Source organism: Hirundo rustica, chromosome 3, assembly GCF_015227805.2.
Source record: "Hirundo rustica isolate bHirRus1 chromosome 3, bHirRus1.pri.v3, whole genome shotgun sequence".
NCBI lineage: Eukaryota > Metazoa > Chordata > Aves > Passeriformes > Hirundinidae > Hirundo > Hirundo rustica.
The window spans coordinates 50,717,228-50,736,026 of record NC_053452.1 but is presented as its reverse complement, the minus strand read 5'-3'; the positions used below and the strand labels follow the sequence as shown (position 1 = coordinate 50,736,026).

The following is an 18,799-nucleotide window of genomic DNA, read 5'->3' as shown; positions in this document are numbered from 1 at the left end:
AACCAACAGCATTTTCTCTGTAAACTGTTCTGAGGGCTATTATAATGTCATTTTTCCCCGTGAAACAAATAATACAGAGACTTCAAAAGGCCTGAGTCTTGTTCTCAAACAACAGAAAAGAAATGAAATTTGACATCATGATTTATGATGCTGCCATTCATTTTTTTAAGAAAAGTGAAATATGCTAATAATTAAAGTAATGCAAATTTGGATTCTTCTGGCTTCTTAGGTATTATGACATGCACTTGCCTCAAGAGCCCTCTAGGACAAATGTACAATGGCAGCAGTTGCACTTGTGCCTTTAATGTGGTAGCTCCCTGGATATATTATTACCTGTGATAAACCAGTGGACTAATGTCTGTTGTTACACTCCCTACTGATAACAAGAAATTCCAGTGAGGCATCTGCCATTCATCTTCCCTTTCCAGCAGAACTCTGTCAGTGACTGCCATTGTTGTTACATTGTGTAGCTGCTAGCTGGGAACTCGAATAATTTATGCTACGCCCTAACTTACATTCGCATCTTCACAAGTCCTTCCACAGGAGAAGTTCCGTGGTGATTTTAATTGAATATTTACAGATTGGCTGAGTGCATTGGCAACTCTATTTGAGGTTTACAAACCAAAGCCGAATAATATCAATTTAACAATGATCTTTCTGTATTGCAGATACTCCCCCAAGTTTGTAAATATAATACTTCAGATACCAATAGTTAAAGAAATTAAGTTCCATTAGAAAATCTTCACAGGGAAGTTAGAGCTGAGGGAAGTATAAATTTCTGTCTCTTAGACAATGACCTTTCTCTTGACAAATGCCTGTCTCAACCATCAAAAGTTCCAGACGGTTCTGGGATTTGACAGTCATGTACCTTAACTATAAATTTATCTTCCTACTTTTGTAGAAACCTGAAATATAGTTCATGGGGTGGAACGGCACCCCTTTTTAAGAGTATGTTCATACATACTTTTTAAGAGTACGTTCATACATTATTTATTAACAAAAGTAGAAATAGGACAAACGTATATATGATCTATCTTTACATATTGTTATCTAACTGTCTGAAAAGACACTGAAAGTAACTGTCCCTTCTTCTGTCAGCAGGGTAATATGCTTCTTGATATGATCATGTTATACATTTCTGCCATCAGTTTATAGCACTGTTTTCAGATGGAGAAGTCAATTCTAGTGCACTAATTCTTGCCTTCTTCTAAGTCTACTAATAAAATGTATGATCCCACTATTTCTGAGTCCTTTCATTAGCACTCCCTGTTATAAAACAAAATACTCAATTATAATTTGTCCTATATAGGCATGACTAAAATGTGAGAATCTCATTATTGTATGTCAATAAACAAAACTATGAAACATTAATAATTCCTTTGAATTAAGTGTTAAATTAAATTTGCTCTGTATTAATCTATAGGCTCAATGTGAAAACCTGATCTAGAGTTAAAAATCGTTTTACCTTATGTTTCAAAAAGGACAAATTTCTCATTGGACTAAATCACATTTTCCATTCCGCATAAACCTGTCCTCATGGAGTGTGTAAGACAAATATCTGATAAAGTTGTAGGCTGCCTGCACTAATTGATGGCTTGTGTACTCGAAATAGGCAAAGGATTAACACACACCTAAAACACATCATAAATTATGAATTATATACATCCTGAACATCTTCAGTTGAATCTTAACTGAATGGTCCTGAAGGTAATTTGTGGCTAGAGAAGTCTGCATAATAGAGCCACAGCTGGTTTGAAGTCCCAGTGGGTGTTGACTCTCTGGCAAGGTTCAGAGAATCAGGAGCACAAGAAGAGCAAATTGCTGAGTTAAACAGCCGCAGCAGAGGCTCCCAGGTCTGCACTCTGTATGTTTTGGAGGCTTTTGTTTGGACTACTTTTAATCTATGTCCATGAATTAGATGTCTAGTAGCAGCTGGAATGCACTAGAAGTGCTCCCAGAGCACAGGACTTGCTCTGTTACATGTGAAAGTTGTCCAGTTTGTGTATTCTTAGACTGCTTCATAAGGCAAACCACAATTTGCAGTATGTTGGGATAAGATCTCAAGAACACACTCCTGAGATGATCTAAATCACTAGTGTGTACACTTTCTTTACAAAAATGAGCTATAGAGTACACTCCATAAAAATTTTACTGTGGATGAATATTCATGATGTTTTGAAAATCAAAACCATATTTGACACATCAATGGCAGGATTTAGTCTTCTTATCTAAAGGTTTCACGACACAGTCAAATTTTCTTCCTGTGGGACAGAGTGCTGGATCCCTTAAGCATTTGAAAAATCCTTTGTCATGTTTTCAATTTACTTTATTCAACTCAAATTCAGGAGCTATTCAGATGTCAGAAAAGGTCCTGCAGCTATGTCAAAGGGAGAGAGAGAGAAATGACTTCACAAAAGCAATGAGGAAAAGAATTCAGTTAATAAAAACAATTTCCACAAATACTTTTCTACAAATATCCTGAAAACTTGAGACCTGATTTTATGTTAAAAAACAAACCAACAAACAAACAAAAAAACTTGCAGATGAGGTTGATTAGTGTATTTTTCTACTATTCTTTCAACTTTAAATCTGAAAGCTTTGAAAGCCATGAAATACAGAATCTGTACTCCAGGAGTAAGATTATTCTTCTCCAGCTGCTCACATCCACACTTCAGTTTCTTGAGGAGTCAATGGGGAGAGTAGGATTTCTCAGACCAGTTTTAGACATCTGTTTCCCAATGATCTAAGTCTGAAGGAAGCACCTCTTTCTTGTTCTTTTCTGCTACAAAAGGAATGATTAGATGATGGCTGCAGACTTTAAATTTTTTTACAGATGTTTACAGACATTCTGCTAGATTAATTGCATCCCAACTGTCTTCAGCAGTATTTCCTCTGCAGAATGAGAAGAATGCCCTGTGAGGGAATTCCAGGAGGAGAACTCTCTGGACTTTTCTGCAAGAAATACATCAATTTCTTTACATAGCCAGCTGTGATTCAGAAATTCCATTTCTTTCAGAAATTCCATTGTTGCTAAATAGAATTTTCATCATTTATTACCGATATTCACACTCCACGATTTCATAAGCCCAGAGCCTCAAGTGTTTGGATCAGATTAGTTCTTGAGCATGCACAGTGCTGGACATTGTGACTGACCTCAGCATGCAAACTTATTTCAATCTGCTAATTTTTTGGCTCCAGTGCGAATATGTAAATACATGCTTCAGTAGTTTGATGATCAACAGATGATCTAAGAAAGCAATTTAATGCGTTAAGAAGTATGATGTACAAAGAGACAATAGATTATAATTAGAAATTATATTTTAACATTAAAAAAAAAAAAGGAAAAGGAAGCTAAAGCCATCAAGGAAAACTAGTTACCCAGCTAACCACGCAAAAGAACAGCAAGGAGTTTGATTTGGTAGCTTTATTTCTTTATACTAGAGGCGCAAAAAATTCCCACAAATATTACACTGCCAATTCTCAGTAAGAATGGTAAAATTATTAACAACATTTCAGAACAGCAAAAATGTTTAACTCCAGAATATGAGACATCCGTATAACACAAAGCAGAGAAGAATATAGGAAAATGTCTCCTTAACCTGAGAAGTTTATGAGCATGTACAGCCAGGAACTGAGTGCTTGAAAGCACAGGAATTTCATGGCTCTCTCAGACATCAATCGCTCTTACTAAGGGTAGCTATACAGTAACCTGTAGGACATTGCAGAGACTGCGAAATTCCAAGCTAGCACCAAATAATAATTAAAGAAGCAAAGACTAATTGCTAGAGATGAGCTCAAACCACAAATTATAAATCTGAATCTTTTAAATCTAATTTTGAAAAGTTTAGCTCTGGAGATTTCATTATATGAACACAATTATGAAGGGATGGCTGATGTAAAACTGTGAATAAGTGTTTTCTTCTTCAATTTGGTCCCCAATTTGGAGTTCCTTTCCCCCCTCCCCATCTTTTTTGAGAGTACGTTATTATAGCAGTATGGTTAGTCACAGCAATTTTCTGTACAGCGAGTACTTTGGGTGAACACAACCCACTCATAACACTTCGGACAAAGAAGATGGGAAACTACGTGAATGCAGTCCGTGTTTGGGCACGAGGTTAGGCATGAGGAAAAATCAAACTGTGAGGAAGCAGAGTGAATAGGCACTTGAAATCTATTTTCCAGCAGGGGATCAGCAATAACTCATGTGACAAATACCATGAAACAACATATGAGATCATCTTAAGTAAATCAATCAAGCCACTGTTCCTCTGCTTTTCTAAGAAGTGCTTAGTTAAAAAAGAAGGGAAAAGGAAATGTCTGTGAAACAAAATACAGGATTCTTCTTGTCTTACATGTGTGTGCTCCCCCAGATGCAGGGGGCTAATTTTTATCCTCCTGGAGTCATAGCCAGCATCTGTCCTTGTGCAGGGTGAATAGATGGAACAGAGTGCACTTAATCCTGGCATCTGTTGCCTTTATTTTGGTAGGTAAGAAAAAAGTGAGTGCTGTGAGGTTTAACTGTCTTGGGATGATGAAAGTTCAGAATTAAAAGGTAAACTTTTCACTAGATTAAAATGTAGATGGGTGGCAGAATGCAGCCCTTCTGTATGCAACATGCTTTGGACAAAAAAGGAGACATTTGGCCTTGCTGTCTGCTAGAATTTTCAAGTATGTGTAGCCACGCGTTGAGTGCAACTTCTGGACAGGATTTGGAAATCTGTAGCTTTTTCCTAAATTCTCAGACAAGTAAAAAAACCTTTTTTGATAGAAAGAGAAGCTGAAGAGTCATGGGTTTGGGGTATTTCTAGCTGGGAGGCAGGAGAGTTTTTATCCTCATCTCTTGAGGTTTTGAATCTCAGCTGGATCTCCTGGTCCGAATGAATGGCTTTTGCAGACATGGGCAACACAGTAACACTCTCTTCTCCAGAAAGCCATCATGCTGTGCTTACATGGTATAGATGCTGCCAAATCCTCATTACTGCATTCTCTACAAGTGCCCTGACACTTCCATCTCTCTCCTGTACCAGCTTCAGACATAGGATAAAACTGTATGTGATTCAAGTTAGTGTTTATGTGATAGAAAGCCAAGAACCTTTAATTAAATTTAGAAAAGTGTTTTATATGCATGCTCAAAGGGACAAGTACAGTTTTTGTCTCCTTCAGCACCCTTCTGAAAGGTAGAATACTGCAAGAGAAGTAGTTTCAGTCTGACCTGATCTACAGGTCAGGACAGAACAGGATAAACAGGTGGTCACTGTCACTCAACTTCCAGCCTATATAATTACCTAAAACAGTAATTAGATCAAAATTACTTGAATAATGAGATGTTATTAGAGAACTGCTCTTTAAAATATTCTTAGGGCATCAGAAATTAGAATTTTATTTTTTTTTTTAAATAATTTCTTTCCCAGATTAACCAAATAATCATGAAAGTTAAATCTGGATTTGATATTTGCATTCTTTGCGGTTTTAGGCAAAAATCTTATCATAGTAAAGACAAAGGGTTCCTACTTGCTTAGCCTGAAACGGTAACATAGTGATGAAGTGGCACAATGATGGCGTGTGTACACCATAGAGTCCTTGGCCTGCTGGTTTGCCACTTTCTGTCTCTAAGCAATGCTCCCATGTAGGCAGCCTGGCACCTCAGCCTGCCACACCAAGCACGGGGTGATAGCCCAAGCCTTTAGCCTGCTCTGTACCGCTATGACCAACAAGTCATGGGCGTTCTTGGAGAAAAAAGGAGAGATCTGGAAGGTATCGCATTTCAGGAAGATACAGCCATCTCAGGGGGGAGGTCTTAACTGACGTGAAGGAGTAATAAGCCTCTATTTCAGCGGTGGTAAGGACACAGAGAATCCAATTTTTAAAATTCATTTCCAAGCATAGTTGCAATATTTTAAATTTAATTGCTATTCCAGAGGAAAAAGGGAAAAGTGTTAGAAGTTATTTGAAAATCACTACTCAATTGGGTAGAAGAACTACAGTTCCACAAGTGCTATCTATACAATCCTGTTCCCATCAGAACAAGCTGTTGGTAGAGAGTGGCAGTTGGAATATGAAATATAAGTAAAACTTGAAGCATTGACTTATAAGTTAAAATCTGAATTTATCTACATTAACAGGATATCAACATGAGACACAGTGTTTATCTTTCTGTATGTTTTCACACTGTTGCTTTATAAATGGAAAAAACCTGATTCCCTTCATCCTGTGTTGCATGCTGCTCATGGAATAGAAGCCTATCTTTCTGTAGCACACATCCTAAGCCTCTCCCTTCCGACAGCTTTGAAACTCCTGATGGGCAGTGTAGCAATGAGCATGGATTTCTTGCTAGACACTGTAGATTTTAGATCTTTCCCCCATAAATATGTTGCTTAATTTTACAAAAATTAATTAATGTGTTTCTTTGCAACTCATTTGCACAGATAGACTACTAAGTCTGCATAAGGTCAAGTGGAGGTGTCTTCGAGTGACTTCGAGTAACTGGGATATAAATAGTCCATATATTCGACTATTTAGAGCACCATTGCTCATGCATGACTATCAGTTGCAGCAGAAGTTTTGCATGTGCAAGAGATAAAGGGTCATGTTTCAAATGATGTCAACGAGGGCTCCAGGACAAGCTCACAGGCTCTTCACCAGTGCGGAACCATTTGACTAGGTGCCACATTTCTCTTTCTCCCTTTGCTGCAGGGCAAGTTGACACATTTAGTTACTCTTCAGTATTTTTACCCATTAAGTTATTTGGTCATTTACCTGATCAAGTTTTGAAAAGTGAGTTATAGTAGATTTTTTTCCTGCCACAAGTGAAGGTGCCTTCAGTGGTTATATAAGGCAGGGAACAGCCAGCCAGAGCCTTGCCAGTACCCCTCTCTCCTGGCTTTCAACACGGTTGTTATTCCAGTAATGTCTCTCTCTCTTAAGCTGTGGCTGCCAACTCTGTTCAAGTGTGTGGTGGTTTCCTGCAGTGGGCAAAGAGCCACCAAGACTGAAGCTGGATCCACGAAACTAATTTCATGGCTAAATGCCGATTTCTTTACCCATAACTCTTCATAGGCAATAAATGGTGGAAGTATGCCAAAAAGAACTTCTCGGGGGGGATGAAGGAGGTAGACACCTCTCTGTGCTAGAATATGAAAAAGTTTGTTGCCTCAAAGCAACAAAGTAATGTACTAGTAGTCTGGAAAATTAAAAAAAAAAAAAAAAAAAAAAAAAAAAGGTGTCACTACCTCAATTTTTTTTAATAATTTGTTGTTGTTGCTTTTGATTAATTTTAAATGCCTATTTGTGAGGAAACTACTTTTATTCCGAGCAAGGATTCATCTGTCTGCTTTTGCAAGGATTAAGTCTGCACTAAATGTGAAGCAAAACTCAGCCACATCATTCCTGTCTGCATGGGATTTACAGTAATGAAAAGAAAGCACCTCAGCTTTTTGCCATGGGGTGTCTGGACGGCTTGTGTTTTCATCTTACTAACCAACTCCTTAAGGAGGGCAATTCACATTTCCCCTGGAAGAATTTCTGCAGACAGCAGAGTTGGCCAACAAGAGATATGACCGCTTCAAAATCTGCCCAGCATTTCATTAAGGAGTAAAGACTAAATCTAGTGGTGAAAGACAGCTTGCTGGAGTAACAAACTAAATAATTTGCTCTTATCATCCATCCCCCTTACTTGACTATCATCAATCAGGTTGAACAGATTATAACCAAAGGGATGGTTTAATTTTGTATGTGTTATATATAAATATATATACACACACAGATTTGAAGTTTCTCTTATAGCTGGCAGACCTTTTTTCCTTCTCTGCTAGTCTTAGAGCCAGCTATGGGAACTTCTTTTTTCCAGGACAAATTCTTAAATCTCAGTCGAGGCCACTGAGTTAACTTTGTTAACTGAGCTAGTTAAGGAAGTGAGAACCAGTTAAGTTGCCTTAACTTTGGACTCTTACAAGCTCATATGCAATCCTTCCCAGCAGAATTAATTAGCTTAGACTTTCAACCAGCAATTTTCACAGCAAACTAACCCAATTATCTCTGCATGATATGATACTCTCTCATGTCTGTGCTCAGAACATGTCTGTCTGCATATGGGAAAAATTAACCTCAGGTTGTGCCATTTAAAATAGCAGTGGGTGCTCTAGGGAGAGGGATAGTTCCCTTCTGCCTTTCATAATATGTATCTCTGGACTGATAACTAGATAGTGAGTACATATAATCTCAATTTTTGTGCTAACTATAATTTTTTTCAAGTCAAATAAAGAGCATGAGGATCCCAGGGTTCTAACTTCCAGAATGCAGCATAAAGCATAATTTTTTTGACATCCTGTTCAGCATTATCAGACAATTTTTTCACAGACAAGTGCCCTTTCTAACTTGATAACAGTTCCAATTTAAGCAGAACAGTTCAGATTTTCTTCCCTGCCCTGGAAGTGCTGATGATCTTCCATTACCTCTCAACAGACTTGGAGGTTCAAGGGAAACCTCTGACACACTTCTATTGACAGTGTGATATTTTCATTACTTGTATTACTGTAGAGGTTCAGCTTCTCATTGCACTTATAAATTTATTCTTTTTGTTCCTAAGAAGCGAGGAAGCAGTTATCTTCCCATTTTTCAAAGGACAATATATGTGCAGGATTCAAAGTCTTATCCAATACCATACCCAAAAAAGCTGTGATGTATTTAGGATCTGAACACTTCTGGTCTTCAAAAGGCTAAGGTGGGCCACTGACCAAATTTCTTCTGTGACAGTTATCAAAGTTGTGTTGCTTTAATTGATATAACATATTGTCCTGGTTTTGACTGAGATGGAGTTAATTTTATTGTTTGTAACTTATATAGTACTGTATTTTTTACTTAGTGTGAGAGTGTTGTTGATAACACACTGATGTTATATTTTTTGTTCAGTAGAGCTTGCTCTAAGTCAAGGACTTTTTGGTTTCCTTTACTCTGACTGTGAGCAGGTGCACTGAATTTGCCAAAGGGATATTGCATATCATACAGTGTTGTTGTGTATTACTTGGGTTTATATTGTATTTCATTTTTATATTGGGTGTTGTAATGGTTTCTTCTGTACCCCCTGGTCCCCTGGAAAATGTATCACCCCAAGGTTTGTCCCTGCTCCTTTTCCCCTCCCATTCTCCCACGCTGGAATGTAATCCAGCTCTGTTCCACTCCCACCTTATCCCTGATTGAGTAGTGGCTTGTCCCTGCCTCTAGCCCCTTCCCCCTGGGTAAAAGCCCAGAAAGAGCATGGAAATCTGTCTTGGTTTGGGGACAGGGACTGGGCTCCTGACCAGGCAGGACCACAGGAGAAAGACTGAATAAAGCCCTGATTTCCCCCTGGACCAAGGGCAGACTCTTTCCTTTTGCCATCGATGGGGGCCTGCTGTCTCTAAAGGAAAAGGTTCACAGCTACTCCTGGGATTTTTGGGGCCCTGAGGAAAAAATCCTTCCAAATTGTGGTTTGTCTCTCAAGCTAGCCAAGGCTCTGAGGGAGAGAGACTGCCACAATACAGCATCATGATCAGGAAATAAACTTATGTTTCTCTGTGTGTGTGTGTGTGTGTGTGTTGGCTGGGAGCTGCCGATCCCTTTGGTCAGCAGGTGGTGAGCAATTGTATTGTGCATCACTTGTTTCTCTTGGGTTTTATTCCTCTCTCTCTTTTTTATTACCACTATTATTAGTGTTGGTATTATTGCTATAATAATATTTTATTTTGTTTCTGTTATTCAACTGTTCCTTCCTGTCTCAACCCACAAGTTTTTACTTTTTTCTGATTCAGCTCCTGCTGTGGGGGGGAAGTGAACGAGTGGCTGCATGTTGCCAGCTGGGACTAAATCATGACACAGATAAAAGTGTAAGGAGACAAGCACAATATAAAAAATAAGAGGGACAACGTAATTTTCTGTAATGACTTTAGTGCAGATAATTGCACTAATACTAAACATATTCTGGTCAGAGCGCATAGCTATTATCTTTTATATGCTCAGGAAACGCTGCTAAGTGACCATTTAATTTTGTTATTTTTTTACACTTGAATTATAAATATCCATCACTCTGATGCTGAAAAATGAGGCATTAAGCTGATTCTATGCTCTTAATCTCAGGCTGAGTGATCTATTCAGTGTGTTGAAAAGTTACCTACTTTCACTCCATGAATAGTAAGCATTTTGGCATATTTTAATGTATTATTTACTTTTTTCTAGCAGGAAGACAGGATTTTTACTGCAAACTCCTCTTTCCCAGCCTTTATAGGAAAAGAACTTCATACACATAATCCATGTTACCTCAAGGAATATGGACTCAGTGGCAAGCCTGGCATTACTTCTAAAAGACTTTAAATTTGAAGCTATCTCAGAACCAGTAGTATAAAGCAGATACAGACATTTTCTGACAGAAACAGCTACTACCATTTTAGAGTACAGCTCAATAATGTGCAGTTTCAAGTATGAACTAATTTTGCATCAAAGATCCCTGGAGAAATACAGTCAGTACTCCAGGCTTCTGTGTTTCTTTTCTGACTAGAGTAATTATCCTCTTGCAGTTGCTGGGACTTTACCTCTAGATTTCTGTCTAGAGCAGTGTGTCACTCTTACATTAAATGACAGCATCACAGTTTCAGCATCTTTCAAGACAGAGCAGCCAAGAAAGATTCTCTCTGAAGCACGCTGTGCTTTGTTCACTGGTTATACCCACAGACATTCATCATGTCAGCTTTGCATTGATCAGTGACAAACTGTTACATTCTCTTGGAAATTCAATTCCCTTGTAAAATATGAGACTGGGCGCTGCATGACACATTCAACACAAAGTTTCAGGCCTTTTTGGCTGCCCGATTTCTGGTTTCTGTTCTTCCCTACAAGTTCAGTATGAAACGAGAGGTGTCCAGAATGGACACCCTTTGGTTTTACAGCGCTACCAGAACCACACAGACTTCTGTGATGAATTTGAGACAACAGAGCTTGTCTTCAGTAGTCACTCTCAGAGAAACCATAGTTTCTGCTGTCTTTGTACTTGTTGGTTTCTCCTTCAGACGCCTCTTTCAGAGCCAGTTCTGGAATACACAATTTTCGCCTAGAATAGTTTCACCTCTGTACATGATTTGGAATACCTTGGAGTGAAAATAAAAATATAAAATTCTGTATTATATATGACACTGCAGTCCTTAATTTGTTAGTGACACTGGAAAAGAACAATAGAAGGCAAAATATTTTTTAGTACAAGAGACGTAATCTCTGAGAATCAGTTACACCTTTGGCATGTGCTCTTGGAGTCATTTGTACATTCCTGGCAGTTTCCTTACCCAGCACAGCACATGTTCTCATTCTTGTACATATATATACTACAAGACATAGATAAGAACATATGTAATGGAAACAAGATCTTGTTCTTCTCAACTCTGCTAAAGAATTGTTTTCACAAAGAGGGCTGTCAAACTCCCAGTTTTGGACTGCGTTGTTCTAAAAATGCCAGATGAAATGATGAACCAACCCGTGCAGAAGGGGCTTTTTTGTTCTCCTCTCTCCCATCACCCATTCTTCCCCCTAATGTGTAATAACACTTGCATGGATATAACTTCCTTAGAACTAGAGTATTAGGAACTCAATTGTATTTACACTGTAGATTATAATTGGCATGAGAAAAGATCACAAGTGTATCTTTTTTTGTCAGCTTGTTCCATTGAGGACTTCTAACCATGGATCATTGATGTAACAGATCATTATGGCCCATTGTGTCAGTTCATCTGTTGGGATCTGTGCACTACAAGCATGACAGATTTCCTCTGCAGCAATTATGGTCTGTTGTGACAATAGGATTTAATGAATATAAACAACAAACCACATAATCTGTTATTATAGAGCACAGCTATGCACCCAGATGGGAATTAAGCTCCTAGACATGCCAGTTGCAGTTTTAAAAATTGTGGCTATTTCAATCTTCATGTTAACTAGGTGCAATGGTCTAATTTACAGCATATATTTATCTCTTCCCTGGCAGGTCAAAGGTCTTCAGAATTTAAGGCTTAATCCTGCAAGTGTTCTGTGATTTCATTTTTATTCTGAGTAAACATCTCTTAGGTTTTTAGACACTTACTCCCTGCCTTTCACTTTGATACTAACCATGCTATTAATGATTCAGTACTACTAGCACTGTAGATGAAAAAACAACCACAATGAAATTGGTCACAGAAATTAATGAAATATAGCAGAATATTTTTTATTGTTTCTAAAGAATAGACGCTTCTACTTCATATGATTTTTTACAAACCAGTGCAAACATGTAAAATTGCATTGACTGAAATTTCCCTCACTGATGCAGCTGAAGGTGTGCTCTAGAGACTTTTGATACATACTTGTGGAATTAATACTGCCTTTAGAAGTACAGATTTTCAGCTTTTGAATATGAATTCTGGACTTCAGCTCATGAGAGTTGGTACTGCTATATTTTCATCTATGCACATGGGCACTACTGGAATACATGGATTTTGTTTAAAGTATTGAAGTTCATTAAATAATTGAAAGTTCATCGTAAAGAATATATATTCATGAGGACTACATGTGGATAAGCTATGTAAATGTCACTGTGTATAATCATGGTCATTATCATGTACTTTTAAGAAACAAATCCAAATTAAACATATTTCCATATGCACACACTTGAATAAAAAAGGGAAGAGATTCTTACCCTTACCTAGCATGCGAACACATTTGGCATTCTGGTCAGGACTATCAAATGAGATTTCTCCGCACCTCTGGGGGAAAAAAGAGATATATTTCATTAAAGATTCCGTGATAGTACCCCGTCCTCATACTCTTGATACCTCTCTATGTTTTGGAACTAGAGATGTTCAAGACACATTGTAAAAACATCAAAATGAAAGTCTTTGCAAGTAGCCATTGTTTAAGAAAAAAATGGTTGTTGCAAATGTGCCAGGATGGGTCAACACTGTACTCCGGGGTGTTCACCGAGGAAAACTCAAGGTAATGTCTTACTGCCTTTGGATCTGTCTTAAACTAAGACCAATGTCTGCCCCTATCATAGATGATGATTGTCTCCCTGTATATTTCCAGTCGAGGAACATCATTAGAGTTACAATCAGAATACAGAAGTGTTAGGTTGTTTTCAAACACAAGCTATCATTTTTGAGTTTATGCAGACAGACCTGTCAGTTTAGCTGCCAGGAGAAACATAATTGGTGTGGCTCATGGATCTGATCCAGCTTCAATTAAAGACAATCAGTGGACAGATCCCACTAACTTCAGTAGTGGTTTCTTCAGGTGCTACATAAAAGACTCAGTTTTGTATCACTACACTCAAAGCTCATGAGAGGGGCTTAAGGACAGACTCTCTGGTTTTTTCTACGTAAAAGCGCTCTAGGTATTTTTCCAGGAAAAAGTGGTCTATACTTTCTTATCTATGTACTTAGGGGTTTGGTATCCATGACCAAAGGGGAATAAAAGCAGAGTGAGTAAAGTCTGAAAAAATAACTGGGAGCTGTCCATTTCCACTCTTCTTTCTTTCTTTCTTTCTCTTGTGTACTTTCTCCTTTTCAGCACCTATGGTGAAGTTATTAGAACTGGTTTGTTTTTGTTTTTTTTTTTTCACTAATGAAGGTGACATTTCAGCAAATGTTAAAACCTACAAATCAGGTAAGTAAAAGCCTCAGAGCATCAAAGAAGACGAAACACAGCAGCAGTTTCATAAATGAACAACACATTTGGAGCTCACTATTGTTAAAAAACTTTTCACCTCCCTCACACTGAAATAAACACAAATAAACAAACAAAAGTCCTACACAGTCTTTTCATATATCAGTACATCTAAAAAGAGCAAACAGATGCCTGTATTAACCTTCCTAGGTGGGAGCACATACTACAGAAACATTGAAAATCAACACATTGCATTTCAAAGTTAATTTTACGAATGCTCTTACACCAGCTGCCCATCAGGAGAAGCAGAAACTTGATATTTATTCTTCTGAGAAGAATGCTAAAATGTAGGCATCTTTTCACAGCAGTCTCCCAGCTGCTTCTTCTCAAGCAAGCATACTTAGACAAATGGTAGACACAGATGGTAGAAAGTATGTCAAAATTCACTGCCCACCTCACCTCTGGAATTATGGTGCTCTCTCAAAACCTTTGGTTATTTTTGATTCAGTCCCTCAGAAGTACTGTATATTCCAGACATATTTATATAAACATCACATTTCAGGCTGGCAAATGGTGTCTTACCATATCTAACAATGCTCACCAGTCCTAGAGTTATGAAACTGGGAAAACGGCTAACGTTCCCCAGAGCCAACTAACATCCCACGGGATCCATTGTGATGATGGATGAAATTTTGAAAACTTGGCAAGTAAGATTCAGATAACTGTATACAAGTTCATAGCCTTATCTGAATTCCCTTTACGCCTGCAGTCCACAGAAGTGGTTGAAAATCATGTTACAACAGCCAGCCTAGGAGATTTTTCACCACTACCACTGCAGCTGGAAATACCAGGAGACAGAGCTTCTGCAGCTGTTTCACTGCTGTTGCTAGTAAAAGTTCGTAGGTATGTGTCAGTGGGATGAGAAATAAACTGTTACCAAACTGCTCAGAGCATCTGAAAAAGACCTAGATGGATCCTGGATGTGTAAAATGGCACAGAAATACAGCAGGAACCCACTTTTGCTCATCCAAAGAATAGAGCTGTTTGTGCATTTTTGTTGTTAGCAAATGTTTTCCACGAACAAGAAGTGAGGAATGATTTCCAGATTTAATATTTAGGATTAAACTGGGACTTTACCACAAGTGCTATGGATTCTTCCAGGGCTGGATAAGCTTCCTCTGCCCTTTTCCTGGACTGGCTTACTTCCTTGTTTAGGTTTGTTCTGCCTGCTTGTACATCATGATTGGTACTGTGAGAAGTGGCTAAAAGTCTCTTCAGACCCAATCCATTTTCAAACTAATCTTACAGGAGCTGCTCATTCCCTCCTGAAAACATCTAGCTTGGCTATTAGAGTCAGTAAAGAATCAATCAGGGAGAAGAAATAGGAATTTGACATTAGATGCTGGTTATTCTACTTTTTCATTTCATCCAGTCAGAAAGCAGAGAGAGAAGGAAGAATGACTTTGGACATACCTGAGTTTGGGATACTTTAAATCTCAGTTTGGGCTTCATGGCTGGGCCTAGTATAGTATTTGCTGGGCTGGCTCTGCCATATGCAATCCTGGATGTTGGGCTGGTGAGTTCACATAGGCAGTGCTGCTGAAAATAATACCACCAGCGTTCAATTTCCCTGAAGTGCAAGAGCTTTTGTTGTTGAAAATCTCAAAAAAACTGTTGTGTTTTGAATTGGTTAGATTTAACCAAGGAATGGACAAATACAAGTAAAATTCAACCCTCCGAGTCTTCATTGTACATTCACATACTTTGAATAACTGAACTCTGGACTAGACTGATTTTTTTTTTCTCTTTCTGGATAAAAGGAAAGCATAGGTCCTTTCAGTTAATAATATTTTCAGTAATAGAGGTGTATTTCCACATAGAATTGCAGCCTGCAGTTCATTATACATGTGATTTTCTTTTATATTTATATAAGAAAATGAATTAATAAATTATCTGCTTTCTACTCCCTTTTTTGAGATCAGATGCATGCCATGATATCGGGCCTGTTACACAAGCTGCACTGTAGTAAATTAGAATGGAACGAACTTACACGTCCCCCATAGAAAAGAGACTGAATCTTGGAGCAGCTGAAAGTTGAGCTTAAAATAAAACAAAGTGAAAAATGAGAATAGGGACCAAAGGGCGTGGAATTCAGAAGAAATGTGGCATGATCTCAGTAAGGTAAGTAAATTGGAGAGCTTGAAACCACCCTGGATGACTCTGATTGCCCAGAAGCACTTGTCAGAGAAGGGAAACACCGAAAGGCACAGGCACCATCTTCCACAGAGGAAGGCTCTGTTGGAGAAGGGTGCTCTCAGGCAAGATCACCGCTTTGCAAGATACTCTGAGGAGTACAGAGGAAGGAGCCCTGTACCAAAAGAGTGTAAGTAAAACCACAACAAAGCAGGGCATAACTAGCAGGAAAAAAATTCATGCAGAGAACGGATGGAAAATCTACCCTGTGTGCGAATGCAGTAACGCATCTCGTGTTACTTCTCTGGTATTACGTGATCATTCATTGGTTGGGTTTCCATTTCCAGCATGCCTGGGCTCACACCAGCTGCATTTGAGGATTGAGATATGTAGCAATAAACAACATGTATATACCCCAGCCTGAATATGCTCTTAGTTTGTTGGGGGTTTTTGGTTTCTTTTTTCATGTTGTGGAGAAAATTTTACCTATGGAAAAACTGGTTTTGAAGTCATTCTATTCAGCTTCTATCTGTGTGATAAACTAATGCATTACTCTTTTTAAGGAGGAAGATGCCAATCAAGTAACTGAAATAAATGGTTCTAAACTCTTTTCTATGAAAAAATTCAGCAAGTAAATGTTTGAAAGTGTTTTTCATTAAAATTTCATTAAGTGACATTAATTTTCTACTTATTAAAGGCATATAACTAACACTGATCTAGTATTTAACTATTTTAATCTTGTTAGATTTTATAGTGTTTTAAAAATATAGTAGGAATTTTTCTGGCATGAAATTTGAACGTGTGTAATTTTGACCTTTTTAAGCTGCAGATAACCAAATTTTGTAAAGCCAGTTTAAAAGGTTATTGGAGTAGAAACCGTATTTATAGACTTCATTGCTCTAATCTGTTTTTGTTCTGTATGTCCTGAGTACAGTGTTCAACACATACCTCTTCCAATATTGCAATAATCAGGGAGGTACTTGGTGTATATGATCAGCCAAATGTGACAATAAATATTGTATCATTTTCTTTTTGCAGGAGGTGACAGGGATTATTGTACCTCCAAACAAAGGAGGTGTGTTAACGGCACATTGATTGCATGCCAAATATTTTTAAAGAATCTATTGATTTCTTTTTTTTTTTAAAGTAACCTTCAGTTAGGGTGCTTTGCTCTTACCAATAGTAGATGGAAGTAGACTCCACATAATATCGTTTGGTGAAAGCGCTTTTCCTTTCTTTCGTTTTTTCCTAGAGTACTACATATAATTTCTTTTTCCCTTAGAAAGTAGAGTTAAAAGATATACTCATAAACATAATTGATTAAAAGAATTTAAGACAGAACAAAAAAGCGTCTATGCTTTTATGAATAAATGGATAATCTCAGAGGCAAAAAAAATTCTACTCTTATTCCTATTTCTGTTTCCCTATTTCTGTTTCCCTATTATGTTTCTTTCTCCATCATCTTTAAAAAGTACTTAAATAATGTTCTCTAGTATGTAAAAACATCATTCTATTTGCCTAAGGGTTATAGATATAAAATCTGCTAGTGTGAAAAACAATGCTACTTTGTAAGTCTTAGCAGACTTCCATAAAAACAACAGGCCACTCATGAAATCTGAGGGCAGTATTTCAGAAAGAGTCATGCCACATGCCTTTCATCTTCAAGCCGCATGGGAGGCCTTTTAAGGTTGATTCAACAGACAAACCATCAGAGTGTAGGAATTGTAGGATATCCAAGGCACGGTGCTTCCCTTTCTGCCTCTCCTCTCTGACAGGGACAAAAAGTATGGGAACTACAAAAGCAAAGTGACATGTAATCTCTCTTACCTGCAGCTTTTCCACTACCACCTCTCCAAAATAAAAACCTTGTAATAACATCTGCTGGTGATTAAATCAATTTTTATGCAAAACAAGGAAGTTTCCTACCAATACTCTGTAATCTTGAGATGCCCTTAAATGTCAGATACTTCTGAGTTTTGCTGAATCTTTATCCATGGTCTTTGTTGGCTTTAGCAAAGGAAGTAAAGCGACTGTTCCCATTTGTTTAGAGACAAAAGCTCATTTTCTCTATATTACACTGTATTTTAACAGGCCCAAAAATTCATATTTGATGACTTTTCTCTGAAGACAGTAATTGCAAAGGTTTACCCTATTCATGTGATCTTGAACTGATGACTCTGCATTTTTCAAGAATTTTACTTATCCTTTCCTGCATGAAAACATGTGTATAATGAATACAGCTTGAGAATTACATGTATAAACATTCCCATTGGTAGCAAATTCTACTAAAATCTTTCAGCTACTTAAATTGCCCGAGATCTATTAAAAAATTGTGATTTGTTTTATGTACTATTCCCGAGGACTTATTAACAGGTCCCATAATGATTACAGATAAAATCTTATACTTACCTGAAAATTTAGTTTACATTAAGCAACTCAAGGGTTTCACTAAATTGGGCTGAAAATAACTACACTTCCCTTGAACTGGGGTGTATTATGTGTATGTCCATCCACTTGCAACTATGGTGTAATCACAGCATACTGCTGACTGCCTTTTAAATACTGAAAGAAGCCAGAATGTTGCATTTCTTTGCTATTCAAATTACTACTATTACATTGCAGCTATTATATTGCAGCTGTACTGTATTTCATGGGTAAATTTTCCAGCTTCCCTTTTTTGTATCAGCATTGAGGCATACTTAAACTGAAAATTCAAGTTCTGTTAACCCCTGGATGATTTTGTGCAGAGTAGAATAGCTATATCTGGGCAGACTTATTCAGAGAGTTCATCCCTTTCCGAGTTTTCCCAGTGAAAGGAAAGATTTCTCTTCCCTCCAAGAAATTAAAACATGTTGCTCCAGTAACCTTTCAACACTGTCACTGTCAATCTCCAGCAGAACCCTGGCACTGCATTTCACTCTGGAATCTACCACACTGTAGATCCTCAGCTAGT

General features: G+C 37.8%; 1 protein-coding gene across 3 annotated transcripts in view; it reads right to left on the bottom strand.

Moving 5' to 3' along the window:
- Positions 1-18,799, bottom strand: part of PDE7B (phosphodiesterase 7B) — a 170,908-nt gene that overhangs the window by 103,467 nt on the left and 48,642 nt on the right. For 2 of the 3 annotated variants that reach the window (XM_040057709.2, XM_040057710.2), the window contains one exon: positions 12,695-12,755. In XM_040057709.2, coding sequence (XP_039913643.1) covers positions 12,695-12,755 — 61 coding nt within the window. Of the gene's footprint in view, positions 1-12,688; positions 12,756-18,799 lie in introns of all 3 variants that reach the window. The other variant, XM_040057708.2, reaches the window with a different exon arrangement.